Here is a 16,940-nt window from a genome sequence, read left to right on the forward strand (position 1 = left end):
TCGAATAGTGAGGTGGTTACCGAGCCAGGACCAGAAGCCAAGTTTCCTGACATCCAGCTCAGTGTACTTTCCAGTGCCTCTTGCTGTCTAGACTTTAATCCTACTAAATGCACTAGGGCAGTGGGTTTTTACCAGTGGCTTTGCTGTGATGGCATGTTCATATAAGGACCTTGGAAAAGGAGAAGAAAAAGATAAAGAAAAAAGAATTTCTTCCACCAGCAGTGACTGGGGGAAAATCCTCACCACAAATAGCTGAAAAAGTTATGGTATGTGAATGTGATGGTATACTATTGTACTGTAAGAATATATGGTATAGGGGCAGCTAGGTGGTGCAGTGGATAGAGCTCTAGCCTTGGAGTCAGGAGGACCTGAGTTCAAATTTGACCTCAGACACTTGACACTTACTAGCTGCATGACCCTGGGCCAAGTCACTTAACCCCACTGCCTAGCCAAAAAGCAAAAAAGAAAAAAAAAGAATATATGGTATATAAGAGATAGAGGCAAGAATTCACCTCAACTCTTCTAAATTCCCCTCAAAACGACTTTAACATAATCGCTCAAATCAGTTTCTGGAGTGACACAACCAATAGAAGGTCAGAGTGAAACAATTTCCTAGCCCAAGACAACATAGGAAGTCAGCAGGAAAGGTCTGTTACACCAGGGTGGTGAACGCTGGAGTGCAGTGCAGGCCGTGACCCAACAATGCCTGCAGCAGGTCTTGGAGGTGAAAAAAAACAGGAGCAGCAATTACAATCTCAGATAAAGCAAAAGCAAAATTAGACCTAATTAAAAGAGATAAGCAGAGAAACTGCGCTTTGATCTAGCGATACCACTACTAGGTCTGTATCCCAAAGAGATCAAAGGAAAAGGACATGATATGTACAAAAAAATTTTTTCTTTTTTTTTTTTGGTTGGGCAATGGGAATTAAGTGACTTGCCCAGGGTCACACAGCTAGTAAGTGTTATGTGTCTGAGGCCGGATTTGAACTCGGGTCCTCCTGAATCCAGGGCTGGAGCACTATCCACTGCACCACCTAGCTGCCCTACAAAAACATTTAAAGCAGCTCTTTTTGTAGTAGCAAAGAATTGGAAATTGAGGGGATGCCCATCAATTGAAGAATGGCTGAAACATTATGGTATGTGATTGTGATAAAATACTATTGTGCTATCAGAAATGATGAGCAGGATGCTTTCAGAAAGACATTTATGAACAGATACAAAGTGAGGTGAGCAGAACCAGTGGATCATCCAGTAACAGCAATATTGTAACAATGATCAACTGTGACTTAGCTATTCTCAAAAATAAGTTCCAAAGGATTTAATGATAAAAAATTCTGTCCATCTCCAGAGAAATGAATGCAGATTGGAGCATACTTTTTTTTTTAACTTTTTTTTTTTTTTTTGCTTTTGGTCTGTGTTTTCTTTTGTATCATGGTTAATATGGAAATATATTTTGCATGACTGTACATGTATAATCTATATCAAATTACTTGCCTTCTCAAGGATGGAGGAGGGGAGGGAGGGAGAGAATATTGAACTCAAATTTAAAAAAAACATTAAAAATTTTTATATATAATTGAGAAAAAAAAGAATTTATGATGTACTGTTGTGCTGAAACCATATATGATGTTTTCAGAAAATCCTAGGAAGACCTCTGTGAACTAATGAAGAGTGAAATAAGCAAAACCAGAACATTTTATACAGTAACAATATTGTAAAGACAACTTTGAAAGACTAAAGAACTCTGATCAGCACAATGACCAACCACAGTTTCAGAGGATTTTTTATGAAACATGCTACCTGCCTTCCAATAGAGAGGTGATAGATTACAGACTAAGGCATGTGTGTGTGTTTCTGTATATCTTTATGGGGAGAAATGGGAGCGAGAGATTGGGGATCTTAGTGAAAATAAAATTGAATTTAAATTTTTTTTAAAAGAACATTACATACCACCATATTAAAGATAGCATCACTAAAGTAGAATACTGATGAATTATAACAAATAATCAGCTCTAGAGGACCTAGCAGGAAACACTTTCCTCTCCATAAAGAGGTGGGGACTCTGTCTTCATGCAGAATGCTGCATATACTGTTAGCCAGTCTTTGTGTGGATTGACTTTGTTACTGGGATGGAACCAGTAGGGAAATGGATTAAAGGGAAATCACTATGGTATGCATACAAAAGGCAATAATAAAACTTAAAAAAAAAAGCCAACAAAAAAGAAAAACCTTTCTCCAGGTATTTGCTTCTTGTGAAAATGCTGATATCAAATGAGGAGGAGTGGGATGAAAAAGCTTGTAAGGCTTCTGCAACCCAATGCAGAAATAGTCCTGGGAATGTGCTTTCAGCATGCAGCTGGTTCCTGGCCTTCGCTCACAGCTGAAAGGATTTCTTTGTCAATTGAGGCCTGAACAGAGAGAAGTGAATTTCATTCATCAGGACACCTTATAGGCTGGGAATCAGTCAGGGAAAGGTCTTCCTGAAGGAAGTACCCCTAAAGGATGAATAGGATTTTGACTAGGGAGAGAAACATGGAGAGTGAGTGTTTTGGGGAGGAGGATAATGAGAAAGGAGGGTATGGGGCATTCTTGGGAAATTGCAAAAATGTGTTTGAACTCTTCCTCAGACACTAATTGTATATCCCTGGGTAAGTCACTTAACCTCTCTTGCCCTCAGTTTCTTCCTCTGTAAAGTGAGGATAATAATAGAATTCAGGGTGGTTGTGAGGATCAAATGATATAATATAAAATTTGAAAGTGCTATATAAATGTTACAGTACTAATTTTCTCCTCTTCCCCTTTTCCCCATTGCTGCCCCTATACAACCTTCCTGTGGCATGCACTTTGAGCTCTGCTACATCAGGGAGTTTCCACCCACATACTCACACACTCACACCTTCTCGAACCTTTTCTTTCTCAACTTGTTTTTCCCTCCCTTACCTCACAACCACTCACCCCTCCAGTTTCCCTACCTGGCCTCAAGGACCCAGGCCAGGGTTCAAGGGGCCATGCAGAGAGAGGGGAAGAGACCCTGCTCCTGGGACTCTGCTGGGGACAGTCCAGGATGGCTCAGGTTAGCTGTCTCCATTCCCCAGAGGTCCCTAGAGATCCCCTGTTCCAAGCCTAGATGTGGTACTTTTGGCATTCCTTGCCCCACTCCCATACCCCTCTGTTCCCTGGCATCCCCCAATGCCCATTACTCTCCCAGGCGCTGATCCTTAACAGTGATGTCAAGCTGGTCCACATCCAGTTCCTTACTGAACCAGATCCATTGTGCTTTCAGACCTGGCCCATCTCAGAGTAGCTAGGTTTCTTTGCCTCCCCTGTCCCGGTGGAACTAGCCAGCTTGTCCTCAAATGTCCTAAAGTGGACAGCACACCTTTGCTAGGCAGTCAGGCTAAAACAGTTACCAGTCATTCCTTGTGCTTTCTCTGGCCATTCTGTGGGTGTAGAGAATGTGAGATACAAGGGTTTCAAGTAATAACCTAATACCAATGACCCAGAGGGTCACAGACTGTCAGAGCAAGAAGAGGCCTCACAGGGTATCTTGTTCAACCAGTACCTGAGCAGGAGTCTCTTCTATGACATTCCAAACAATTGGTTATCCAGTCTGTGTTTGAAAACTTCTAGTGACTGGACATTTGCCACCCAGCTAGGTAGCTTATCTTATTTTGGACAGCTCTACTTAGTAGAAAATTTTTCCTTCTGTTGCACCAAAATCCACCTGTGATATCTACCCATCCCCCCTAGTTCTGTCCTCTGGGCATATACAGCACAAGTGTACTAACTCTTCCATGTGAGGCCCCTTCAAATACTAGAAGACAGCAATCATGCCTCCCCTCAGCCTGGTCTTTTCTAGGTGAAACATCTCTAATTCCTGCAACTGACACTCATGTAATGTGGTCTCCAGACCCCTTCATTTTCCTGTTTGTCCTTCAGATGCTCTCCAGCTTATCACTAGGGATAGAGCCTAGACTAGGGAACCTGCAGCCTCGAGGCCACATGTGGCCCTCTAGGTCCTCAAGTGCAACCCTTTGAATCCAAACTCAAAGTCGAAGGACTGCACTTGAGAACCCAGAGGGCCACATGTGGCCTCAAGGCTGCAGGTTCCCCACCCTTGGTAGACTTGTATTTGCACTGATATAGACAGGTCTCAGATTAAAAAACTTCCTCCACAAATATAGGTTAGCAACTTCTAACTTATATTCTTAGAAAGTTGACTAAAGCACTAGATTGAATAACTTGTCTAGGGTCATGCAGCTGGTATATGTCAGAGGCAGGATTTGAACCCAGGTCTTCCTGGCTCTGAGGCGTGCCCTTTATCTTGCCTCTAGCTAGTCAATGCCCTTTCTAATACTGGGGACAGGAATGAAACTCCAGCAGGAGTTCTTAGCCTTTGTGTTTGTGTATGAATTGGACCCCTCTGGTAGTATGGTGAAATCTATGGACTCATTCTCAGAATCATGTTTTTAAACTCATAAAATGCATCAAATCACAAAGGAAGCAAATTATTATGAAGTACAGTTAATACAATATCTTTTAAAGAAGTTCATTAACCCCAGGTTAAGATTCCCTGCTATGGGAAACCTCTGGGTCTTAGTTTCCTTCTCTGTAAAATGGGGAGAGGAGGCTAAATAAAACGATAATTCATATTACCATGATGTTTTCTTTACAGCAGACCTGTGAGTTTCCATGGCCTAGAGTGGAGTCTGAGCAATGGTCTCTGACAAAGAATATTCTCCCTCTGAAATGGTGGGGGGAGGGGTGGTCCTAGCATCCCTAGTGCTAGGGCTCTAGAAGGGTAGAGGTTACTCTTCCTGAATCCAAGCTATGAGAGATCTTTTTGAAATTTTAATTTAATATTTTGTTTTTTTCTCCAATTACATGTGTATCAATTTTTAAAACTTGTATTTTAAAATTTTGACTTCCAAATTCTAACCCTCCTTTCTTCCCCTCCCTCCTTGAGAAGAAAAGCAATTTGATGTAGATTATACATGTACAGTCATGCAAAACATTTATATTTGTCATGTTGTGAAAGAAAGCAGACAAAAAAGCAAGACAAAATATGCTTCGATCTGCATTCATATTCCATCAGTTCTTTCCCTGGAAATGGATAGCATTCTTCATCATGAGTCTTTTGGATTTGTCTTGGATAATTGTATTGCTGAGAAGAGCTAAGTCTATCGTAGTTGATCATTGCACAATGTTGCTGTTACTGTGTATAATGTTCTCCTGGTTCTGCTCGTTTTACTTTGCATCAGTTCATATATGTCTATCCAGGTTTTTCTGAGAGCATCCTGCTCATCATTTCTTATAGCACAAGAGTATTCCATCACAATCATATACAGCAACTTGTTCAACCATTCCCCAATTGATAGACATCCCCTATGAGAGATCTGGGGGACAGAATCACACATGGCCACAGATCCCATACAGGCCATGGTGGGACGTTGGCCCCAACATCCACGCGGCCATTCTTTGGTCAGATAATAAAAAGCAGAAAGCAGCAACCCCTTCCCTGTACTGCACCTCTATCCTTGCACAGAACTCTTCTTACCCTTTCCTTGGTTCATGTGTACCCTGCTTGTAAGACATAAACCTATGTAGGGATAGCATTTCTGATTTGCCCCAGGCATCACTCATCTGCTCTTGGAGTTGGGTCATTAGCAGGGAAATGGATGTGCCCCAAGTCATCCGTGTGCTCTGGCTTAGTCCCCTGCGTAAACAGCATCACTTGTTTTCCAGAGAAGTCGAAGGGGGTGGGGTGTGGCCAGAGTTGAGTGGAGTGGTCAGCATGTGTCTTTGTAAGATTTGTGTGAATTCTGACTTAAGCTTCATTAACACTGAGGTGAATTAGCTGAGCTAGTCATCAAACTCGTACTGGTTACTGGTCATGTTCAGACACTCCCTTTCTCTTCTGTGTGGTCTGTTACAGCATCTGTTGGAAAGGCTCTCCCAGCCAGAATGCTGACCTCCTCACTGTGCTGTGAAAGGAAGATCTCATGGTGGGACGCCCTTAGCTTGGTGTAACCGGGTCATGGGGCTGAGGAGAGCTTGCTGGGCCTGAGAGGCACAGAGGCCCCTGCTAAGTCCTTTCCTCTTTAATTTACTCTTCGTTCTTCTCTTGACAGGGTAATAGGTACCGAGGCTCCATCACAGACTATGCTGACTTTGATTCCAACCAGGACGCTGAGGCCCTGTACACAGCCATGAAGGGCTTCGGTCAGTGTTGGGCCGAGAGGAGGGGAGGCTCTTAAGTGAGGCATAGAGGGTCGGAGAGGAACCCTCAGACCTGGGCTTAGGCCAGAGTCGTCTTGGGGCATGGGAAGAGGTTTCCATCTGATGTAGTAGAAGTAGATCCAGGATTCTGGATACCTGGGTTTCCATCTTCTTTCCACCTCTGACTTGCTGTGTGACCATAGACAAGTCACTTCTCTTTGGGCTTTACTCTATCTTGTAAAATGAGAAGGGGTTAAACCAGAGGCTCCAAGCTTTTCTCTAGTTCTGTTGTTCTATGATCGTAGCGCGTGTGTGTGTGTGTGTGTGTGTGTGTGTGTGTGTGTGTGTGTGTGTGTGTGTGTGGTCTTTCTGTGGTAGACCGTATATCTGTTTAGTCTGCCTTCTCCACTCTTAGGGTTTAGGATCTTGAAGGGAAGTGGGGGGAGCAGCTGAGGCGTAATCGTTAGGGGTATTTGGAGGAAAGAATGTGTGTAGGGTCAGAGCCACAGTGATGGGCTGTCCCCCCTGCAGGCAGTGACAAAGAAGCCATCCTGGAGCTGATCACCTCTCGGAGCAACAAGCAGAGGCAAGAGATCTGTCAGAGCTACAAATCCCTCTACGGCAAGGTACCCCACCCCCTAGGGCCCTGCAGTGGGCATGGAGGGGCTGGTGAGGTCCCCTGCTGCCTCTGTCCCCAAATCACTTCTTTCTTTTTTTTTTTTAGCTAGGCAATGGGGTTAAGTGACTTGCCCAGGGTCACACAGCTAGTAAGTGTTATGTATCTGAGGCCAAATTTGAACTCAGGTCCTCCTGACTCCAGGGCCAGTGCTCTATCCACTGCGCCACCTAGCTGCCCCCCACCCAACCACTTCTTGAAAAAGCCACCTTAACCTCCCCCAGGGAACCTGTGTTCCCCTCCCCAGCCCCACCCCCAAACCTGGCCTGTCTCTGTCTCCCTGCTCTGCTCCCAGGACCTCATTGATGACCTGAAGTATGAGCTGACAGGAAAGTTTGAGCGGCTGATCGTGGGCCTGATGAGGCCTCTCGCCTACTTTGATGCCAAGGAAATTAAAGATGCCATCTCGGTAAGAGGTTGTGGTGGGGGGCAGGGTGACTGTGATTAGTGAATGAACATTTGCCAAGCACTCCCCACAGGGCGCTGAGCCCTGGTCCTTGAGGGCTCGCAGGATAGCTTGAGAAAATAAGATGTTAAAATCTAGAGAAAAAGACATTTGAAGCAGGATATTCAAAATAGCAAGGGAGTGGGGTAGCCTTCAGGAAAGGGAGATCACCAAATAAGGAGATTGTAGAAGAAGGAAGGAAAGAAGTAGAATTTGACGAAGGCCTTTGGGGGGGGGAGGTGAGAAGGCTGAAGTGCATTCTAGGTAGGGGAAGCAGCAGAAGAAAAAGTCCAGAGGCAAGGATGCCTGAGTGTCTCTGAGCCTCAGTTTTCTCATCTGTCAAATGGGAAGCAGTGTAGAAAAGCAGATAGAATGGTGGAGTTAGGAGACCTGTATTCTACTCTCTTCTTTCTACTCATTATCTGCATGCCCTTGGACAATTTACATCCCTTCTCTTGACCTCAATTTCTCCATCTATAAGTCAAGGAGCTTGTATTAGCTGATCTCTAAAGTCCTTTCTCCTATCTCCATCATTACATGATGGTGAGGAGACCAATCTGGTTGGAGCAGAATAGTGGGAGATACTGTTATCAAATTCTGCTTAAAAAAAAAAAGTCAACAAGCATTTATTAAGCACCAACTATATGCCTTTAGCATAGGCATTTTGCTAAGCGCTAAGTATGAAAAGAAGGGCAAACACAGATCCGGCCTTTAAGGAACTCATAATCTAATGGAGATAGCATGTAAACAACTTTACACAAGCAAGATTGTAAAGGATAAATTGGCAATAACCTCAGAAGGGGACTGGGAGAGGCTTCTTGTTGAAGGTAGGATTTTAGTTGAGATTTGAAAGAAGCCAGGGAAGCTGGGAGGAGGAGATGAGGAGAAGGAGAATTCTAGGCATGGGGGACAACCCATGGAGTTGGAAAATTCATGGAGTCGGGAGATGGGGTGTTTTGTGAGAGAATTATGAAGGAGGCCAGTGTCGCCAGATTGAAGAATATGTGAGGAGAGGTGAAAGAAGACTGGAAAACACCAAAAGAACTGGGTTATGAAGGCCTTTAAAAGTCAGACAGAGGATTTTGCATTTGATCCTAGAAGTAACAGGGACCCACTGGAGTTTGTTGAATGGAAAGAGGGAGTTGAAGTGACACGGGATCCCTAAGTTTGAGGTACGGAGAGCCAGGGAAGTCTGGGGCCAGCGTGTGGCCAGCGCGTGGCCCTTTCCTGCCACTGAACTGGGACCGGCTCTGGCTAGTCTCTGAGGTTCCCTTGGGTTGAAAGATGATGCACCCTGGCGACAGTACTCCACACAGCCCCCAGCCTCTGCCCCTCACTGGGTTTGTCCTTTCATCTAGGGCATTGGTACGGATGAGAAGTGCCTGATTGAGATCCTGGCCTCCCGGAACAACCAGCAGATCCACCAGCTAGTGGAAGCCTACAAGGATGGTGAGAAGGGCTGTGGAATTCAGCAAGACCTTTTTGAGGACCTATTCCACGGGGCAGTGGCCACGAGTCCGTGCACCCGAGTATAAGTTCACCTGGGCATGCAGACGTTCCATATATTTGCCTTCCTTCCCACACTTCAGGAGTTCCCCATCTCCCTCCTCCCTCTGCCTGTCTCTCTCACTGCCTGTAACAGCCAAATGAAGCATGTTTGTTATGTAGGAGGCAGGGACTAGACCTGTGATTTCATTGATTTAGGGAACCTCTGGATGAGGGAAATCCCTCTCCTGGTGCAGGTCTACACCTTTTCTTCCTTATAAGAGCTTCCCAGAGCCCTGAAAGGCTTATGGACCTGTCCAGGTCACACAGCCGGCATGACTTGAACTCAAGGCTCTCTATCCATTAGACAACACTGTCACTTATATTTATTACCTGTTGTAGTAAATAAATATTCTCTGGAAAAAGTCTTTTTTTGGTGCATCAAGCAGTAGCACACAAGTGACCTTTAGATCCTAAAGCCTATGGCAGCAGAGATCGAGTACTATCAGGTCAGACCAAGTTATAAAGGCTTAGGATCCGGTGACCGACCATGCATCTGAGGACACTACTTCTGTGGCCACCACCCTGGTTCAGGCCCGCATCACCTCCTCACTGGACTGTTGCTGTAGCCTCCTAATCGGTCCCTTTGCCTTCTCCAATCCATCCTTTACACAGATGCCAAAATGATTTTCCTAATGTGCAGGTCTGACCCTGTCACTATCCTCAGTCAGTAAACTCCACTGTTTCCCTGTTGTTACTAGGATCAAGTATGAACTCCTTTGTTTGGTCTTTAAAGCCCCTTTGTTATCTGGCCCAACCGGCCTTTTTAGCCTTCACCCACTCTTGGGCCAGCCAAGCTAGCCTGCTTGGGGTCACGTGACACCCCATCTTTTGTCTCCATGCTTTTGTACTGGCTGCCCCTGCCCCAATCTGGAATGTTCTTTCGCCCCACCTCTGCCTCTTTGAATCCCTTGGTTTCTTCCAAATTCACCTCAGGTGCCACCTTTTGCGCCCTCGTCCCAAATTACCTTTCATTATTTTTCTATATACTTGTCCACATGCGAGTTGTATACCTAAGAGAATGTAAGCCCCTGGGACGCAAAGATTGCTTTACTTCTGTCTTTGTATCCCTGGCACCTAGCACAGTTCTGCACGTCATAGGCTGGTTGATTTATTGATCAGACTAGCTCAAGAGGAAGAAGGGGAGAGGGAGGCATGTGTGGGTGTGGGTGACTTTTGTGGGACTAAGAGGGAACGTGGCAATAAGGCCATCAACCAAGGCATAGTTAGATCTGCTCTGGAGGATGAATCAAATGTCAAGAATCCAAAGAAATCACATATTTTTAAAGCGCTAAAATAGAAATATTACAGCTTAGTATTATCCATTCTTATTTTTAAAAGATGAGAATTAATATTTCTTTCTCTGAAAAAAATTGTCATATTAAAGTGTTATATATATGCATATGTACATATACATACATATATACATATGTGTGTATATATGTATACACACATGTATATCTATATAGACACATATGCCATACATTGATTTAATTGTCCTGTGGGATAAATTGATTTATTGGCCTTCAATAGAAAATATAATGTTAAACACAGGATCTCTTCCCTTAGCTCTTACTTACAGTTAAATAAGACACATGAATATTAAATGGTAGATGATTGAGGTGAACAATGGCAATGTAAAGGAGTACTAGATTTGGTGTCCAAAGACATGGGTTCAGTTCTGGCCCTGCTGTTGACTCTCCAATGATCTTGGGCAAGTTACTTCTCTTTTCTGAGCTCAGGTGCCTCTTCTGTAAAAATGGGTGTGATATTACTCATACTACTTCGTCAAAGGGCTTTTGTGAAGAAAGTTGTTTTCCTACGTAAATAGGAGCTGTTGCTATGACTACAGAGAATAAGAGCCATAGTGATTCATTCAGAATAGAGAGAACAGTATGGGCTTCATGCAAGGAGGGGGATTTGAGTTGGGTTTTGATGCAGTATGGGTGGAGTTAAGTTGGACCTGAGAAAGGGACAGATGGGGGAATAATGTGAGTGAAGGGACAGGGGTTAGAATGAGCTAAGTCCATTCTGGGGGACGCTAAGAAGACCAATCCAGTTGGGGCAGAGGGTATGCCTTGAGGAAGTGATGGATAAGCAAGCAGAAGGATAAAGTGCAGTTAGAGGTACCTGCTTGCTGGTGGGGAGAAGCAGGTCCCAACTGGGCTTTCTCTTAGGGGAATTTCCTGGAGGATGGAAAAGCTAAAAACTTGGTCCTTCTTTCCAGCATATGAACGAAATCTGGAGGAAGATATTGTTGCTGACACCTCTGGCCACTTCAAGAAGATGCTTGTGGTTTTGCTCCAGGTAATGGCAGGCTGGTGGTAGGTATGCATCTCTAGACTCATCCCCCGTCTCCCGGTCGGGGAGACACTGGGTCCTTGGATTGGGGCTTTCTTCTTTTTCCTTTGTCATCCATCAGGGTGCAGTGAATAGAGCACTGAGCCAGGAGTTAAGAAAACCTGAGTTCAAATCCTGACTTAGACATTCGTGTGACCCTGTGCAAGACATTTAACCTCTGCTTGCCCCATGTTCATTCATCTGTAAAAGGGGGATAATCATGGCGCCTATCTGTCAGGATTGTGAGGATCAAACGAGGTAGCATATATAAAGTGCTTTGCAAACTAAAGCATTCTATCGAGGCTGATGTCATTGCAGATGCCATGCCTCCACTTCCCCGCTCTGCTCTTCAGGGAAGGCCTTTCGCTCTGGTTTATTGGGAAGCAGAATCTTTATTAGTTCTTTTTCGGTTTTCCCTCTCGCTTCCTGTATTTTGCAGATGTGGGCACGTGCATTTTGTCACACGCCCATTTCTTGTTGCATGTTCTTTGGGATGGTGCCAGCAGGGCCTCTCATTGGAGCATGTACCTGCACAGACACACATTCACATCCATACACATGCGCGCGCACGCGCACACACACACACACATACATATTTACCCACATTAACATACACACATTCACAAAAATATTTGCACACACTCATACACATTCCCAAACACATTTATATACACTTGTACATATTCACACATTCACACACTCAAATACATGCACACATATACACAACCACATCCTCATACACACATTCATAGGCTTGCACACATTCACATACATACAAACAAATCTCACACACACACACAGATCACATACATTCACACACACACACACACATTTACCCACATTAACATACACACATTCACAAAAATATTTGCACACACTCATACACATTCCCAAACACATTTATACACACTTGTACATATTCACACATTCACAAATCATACACATTCACACACTCAAATACATGCACACATATACACAACCACATCCTCATACACACATTCATAGGCTTGCACACATTCACATACATACTCACAAACAAATCTCACACACACACACACACAAACAAATCACATTCACACGCACACACACACACTTCTATAGATATTCACACACACTCACATATTCACAAAGACATTCACACACACTGCCCACTATGAATACAAGTCCTTGCTTATGCTTTCCTGCCCTTCTCTGACTGCTGGTGTGGCCCCACCCCTCCCCATCCTCCCCACAGGGAAAAAGAGATCCAAGTTCAGTTTTCCCCACGTTTGTTCTTGTTCATTCATTCATTCCCAGGACCTCTTGAGGACATCAGGGCTTCAACCAGATAGCTGGCTGGCTGGACCTTTCTCTTTGATCAGAGCCCCTGGTGCTTCTGTTCTGTCTTGAGTTGCTTTCTGATGATATGGGAAGATAAGAATTGGGAAGGCTAAGATAGCAAAGCCAGAGCTTCCACCCATGTGTTGTTGTCCTTTGGCCTCGTTCCGGGTCCTGGAAAAACAGGCATTTCTTGATGTAGGGATAGACTTTCCCCATGCCCACTCCAAGAAAATCCAATCTAAAACAGACAGATTTGAGGCACTGACATAGTAGAAGGATTATAGTGCAAAGAATATAGTTCTGACATTTATTAGTTCACATGATATTGAGCAAATCGCTTGAGTTTCAGTTTCCTCATCTGTAAAATGGAGACAAAAACCCTACAGGCACTTAGGAGGAGAAGGCTTTGCAAAGGAAGCAGAGTGCAATGTGGGCTCTTAGTAGGAACAGCAGACATAGCCACATGAATCCTTGATTCTCTCTGAGAAACCGGCCTTAGCCACCAGTGAGGCCGGCTGAAATACCAGCCTCGGAGTTAAGATCATTGTTAAAGTGTAGGTCCTCCTCTAGGGGAGAGGTGATACCACAGCCCATTAGCACCCATGGGTGTATTTGACGATGATGGGATAGGGAGCAGACTTGGACCCTGGGATGATGCCTGCAGAAGATACCCTACTGGCTGCTGACCCCCTGAGCGATATGAGGGCAGTAGCCCACAAGAGAAGACCGTCTCCCCTTGGTTGCCCTGGTTCCCAAACTGAGGGCTGGAAATTAGGACCGTTTCACTCAGGGACTAAACTTCCAGAGTAGGAATAGTAAAGGAAGGTAGCAAGCTAATTTCTTCCTAGAAGGAGCATGGTTACTACCCCCATTATCCAAGCCACTTTCCCAGCCTCCCTTGTGGTTAGTGTGCCCTGACTTTCCTCTTGGCTCTGGCATGCGAGCAGATTCCTGAAGAAGGTGTCTTTTGTCTCCCTGCCTTAGGGGACCCGGGAGGAAGATGACGTGGTTAGCGAGGACCTGGTTGCACAAGATGTCCAGGTAAAGGAAAGCCTGTGGTTGAATTGGCCAAAGGTCATCCCTCAGCTTATATTGTAAACCATCCTTCTGCAGGGAAGGGAATTATCTCCCATCAGTGAGGCTCTCAGTACCTCCCATTTGAGTTCTACCCACTCTGCCGTTATCCCAGAGACTTTCCTTACCGGCTGTGCAGGGATTAACCATTCACTGAAACAGCTAGATAGAGTAGATAGAGGGCTGGGTCTGAAGTCAGGAAGACCTGAGTTCACATCCAACCTCAGACACTTACTAGCTGTGTGTCCCTGGGCGAGTCACTTAACCACTATTTGCCTCAGTTTCCTCAACTGTTAAATGGGGATAATAATAGCACCTGCCTTATAGAGTTTTTGTGAGGATCAATGAGATATTTGTAAAAAGTGCTTAGCATATAGGTGCTGTATAAATGCTCATTCCTTTCTTTCCCTTTCCCTAATGGGGAGAAATAGAATTGTGCTTTCTGAAAATTTCTACACCCCAGAATGTTCTCCAGCTAACCTTCCAGCCAGGTTCTTCCCACTGGTCCAGATGAGCTCTGTTCCCCTTTTGTGCTGGAAGCTAAGATGTTGGGGGACTCCTAAGCCTGAGAATCTCTGAAATCAGGAAATCCAGAGGGCAGGATGGAGCTGGGAGGGGCCCATGAGGTACTTCGTGTGTCTCAGACACTCTCAAGTAGGAGAGACGCCTCTAGTGTGGTTGGAGAGTCTGGGGCCAACTTTATTTGGAGAATGGTCAGGGCAAAGAATCAGGCATTTGCTTTTGAGGATCTTGAAGCAGGCTAGTGGTTAACATGATTTCCTGACCTGCTGGCAGGGAAACGGCACCAGTGATTTGGGGCTCGGGACTTCCCCAGCTACACAATCCCCTTCCCTGGCCTTTCTCTGAGGTTGAGTGGTAGGCCGTATACCACCCGTGTGGGGTCAGCAAAGCATTTCTTGGCATGACAAAGTCTTCCCTGCCACTACAGGACCTGTATGAAGCTGGGGAACTGAAATGGGGAACTGATGAGGCCCAGTTCATCTACATCTTGGGAAACCGAAGCAAACAGCATCTGAGGCTGGGTGAGCCCCCAGGGTCCCAGGACACTCTGAGCCAGCAGCCCAGAGCAAGAGCCACATTTGCCCTGAGGAATATACATCTTTGTTCTTTTTTCTCTCTCTAATCCTTTGGGCTCAGTTCCTTTTTAAGTTACTACTTTGTTTGTTTGTTTTTTTTTTAATTTTGTTGATTTTTTTTTAATAGGTGGGATATGTGTGTAGATTCCCCACCAAAATACTAGCTAGCCTCATCTTCTTGTTGAGCAGCAGTATGGTCCTCTCATCCCCTCTCCAGAACACTAGCCCTGACTTGTTCCCTCAGTTTCTGTTGTCTGTTAGCCTCACCACGTGTCCCTGCGTGATAGCCTTATCTCCTGTATTCAGTGTTTGATGAATATCTGAAGACCACGGGGATTCCTATTGAGGCCAGCATCCGGGGAGAGCTGTCTGGGGACTTTGAGAAGCTAATGTTGGCTGTCGGTAGGTTTTGACATACTATCCTTTCCCCTCTTCCCATCATCCTCCATGGGACTGTTGGAGTGGTGGGACATAGGTCTCTCTCAGCTAGGCGCACTAGTGAAGGATGATAGGAATTCAGCTCCTTGATTTCCTGGGTCAGTGGCTTTCAAAAAATAAGCCTTCTAGGGGCAGCTAGGTGGCACAGTGGATAGAGGACTGGCCCTGGAGTCAGGAGGACCTGAGTTTAAATCTGGCCTCAGATACAACACTTACTAGCTGTATGACCCTGAGCAAGTTACTTAATCTCAATTGCCTTGCCCCAACACCTCAAAAAAAAAAAAAACAACCTCCTAAAACATTGTTGTTGGCTTTGTTCCCATTTCTCCCAATAGCTCCCCTTCCTTCTACCTATCCATACTTTCTCTTCCTAATGCCTGTGAGACTAAGTTCAGAGAACCTTCATATCCACAGCTTAGACTCAGAGGACCCTCTTGTCTCCAGCCTAGATGCTGGGAACTCTCTTGTCCATGGCCTAGATGCAGGGAATCCTAGTATCTACAGCATACAGTCTTCTTCCTGAAAACCAGAGGGGACCAGGAAGGAAGCACCTAGCTCATTATATTTCTATTTGGGTTTGCTGTCAGATTTTCATTAGACCTGTCATTTTGCTTTTTAGGTTCTATACATGGTTTTGGCTGGGGGGGGGGAGGGGGACAGTGCTTGTTTTCATGGTTGGGGAAGGGTTTCCTGAGACAAAGAAGATATTTGAGATTTGCTGCATTTTTGGAGTTTGGGGCAGCTAGGTGGGGCAGGGGATAGTGCACTGGCCCTGGAGTCAGGAAGATTTGTCTTCCTAAATTCAAATCCAGCCTCAGACACTTACTAGCTGTGTGACCTTGGGCAAGTCACTTAACCCTGTTTGCCTCAGTTTCTTCATCTGTACAATGATCTGGAGAAGCAAGTGGCAAACCACTCCGGTATCTCTGCCAAGAAAGCCCCAAATGAGTTCATAAAAAGTAGGACGAGCTTGAATAAAATGACTGAAGAACAACAAAATTCTTGAAGGGCATGACTGAAGGAAAGCTGTGGGTTGCTGGTATGATTGAAAGCCCTAGACCAGGAGTCAGAAGACCTGACAGCTATACTGTTGATTTAATGAGTGATCCTGAGTAAGCCACTTTCCTCCAGCTGGGTCTCAGTCTCCTCTTATGTACAATGAAGAGGTGGGCTCAGGGTCCCTTCTGATTCTATCATGCTACAATTCCTAAATTTAGGTCTTATGGGTGGGTTCAGTGGCTCTGTTTCAGCATTACTCAATCCCTTTTACCTTTTCCCAGTAAAGTGTATCCGGAGCACTGCAGAGTATTTTGCAGAAAGGCTCTTTAAAGCCATGAAGGTGAGTGGTGGACACAGGGGTGGGATTGAAGAGTGGGAACCTAGGGCAGGATCCTATTGCCTGGACCTGCAGTTTCCAGCCCAGTGCTTTGTTTAATCGTAGACACTCAGAAAAGATAAATTGAATCAGATCATGCTGTCCCTTGACAGTCTCCCTCATCTCTAGGGGCTGTCCCAGGAAGGAGTCTTCTCAGTTTTCTTTCTTCCCATCCCTACCTGTGTCTCTTCCAGGGCCTGGGAACTCGGGACAACACCTTGATCCGCATCATGGTCTCCCGAAGTGAGCTGGATATGCTTGACATTAGGGAGGTGTTCCGGACCAAATATGAGAAGTCCCTTTACAGCATGATTAAGGTGAGCAAAAGCTTGAAATAGAGGGGAGGGAAGGACTGAGGACTTATTCCAAGGCCAAGGAGGCTGAATCAAAGGGTCATTCCTAAGCCCAGCT

At 45.1% G+C, this 16,940-nt stretch overlaps 1 protein-coding gene across 3 annotated transcripts in view; it reads left to right on the forward strand.

Annotated features, from left to right (window-relative positions):
* Window positions 1-16,940, forward strand: part of ANXA6 (annexin A6) — a 60,008-nt gene that overhangs the window by 18,387 nt on the left and 24,681 nt on the right. For all 3 annotated transcript variants that reach the window (XM_027841984.1, XM_027841987.1, XM_027841986.1), the window contains exons 3-12: window positions 6,132-6,222; window positions 6,751-6,845; window positions 7,191-7,304; window positions 8,699-8,789; window positions 11,113-11,192; window positions 13,530-13,586; window positions 14,569-14,662; window positions 15,023-15,118; window positions 16,435-16,493; window positions 16,724-16,846. In XM_027841984.1, the coding sequence (XP_027697785.1) occupies window positions 6,132-6,222; window positions 6,751-6,845; window positions 7,191-7,304; window positions 8,699-8,789; window positions 11,113-11,192; window positions 13,530-13,586; window positions 14,569-14,662; window positions 15,023-15,118; window positions 16,435-16,493; window positions 16,724-16,846 (900 nt within the window). The remainder of the gene's footprint in view (window positions 1-6,131; window positions 6,223-6,750; window positions 6,846-7,190; window positions 7,305-8,698; window positions 8,790-11,112; window positions 11,193-13,529; window positions 13,587-14,568; window positions 14,663-15,022; window positions 15,119-16,434; window positions 16,494-16,723; window positions 16,847-16,940) is intronic.

This window comes from Vombatus ursinus, unplaced genomic scaffold (assembly GCF_900497805.2).
Source record: "Vombatus ursinus unplaced genomic scaffold, bare-nosed wombat genome assembly UNPS02014863.1, whole genome shotgun sequence".
Classification (NCBI taxonomy): Eukaryota; Metazoa; Chordata; class Mammalia; order Diprotodontia; family Vombatidae; genus Vombatus; species Vombatus ursinus.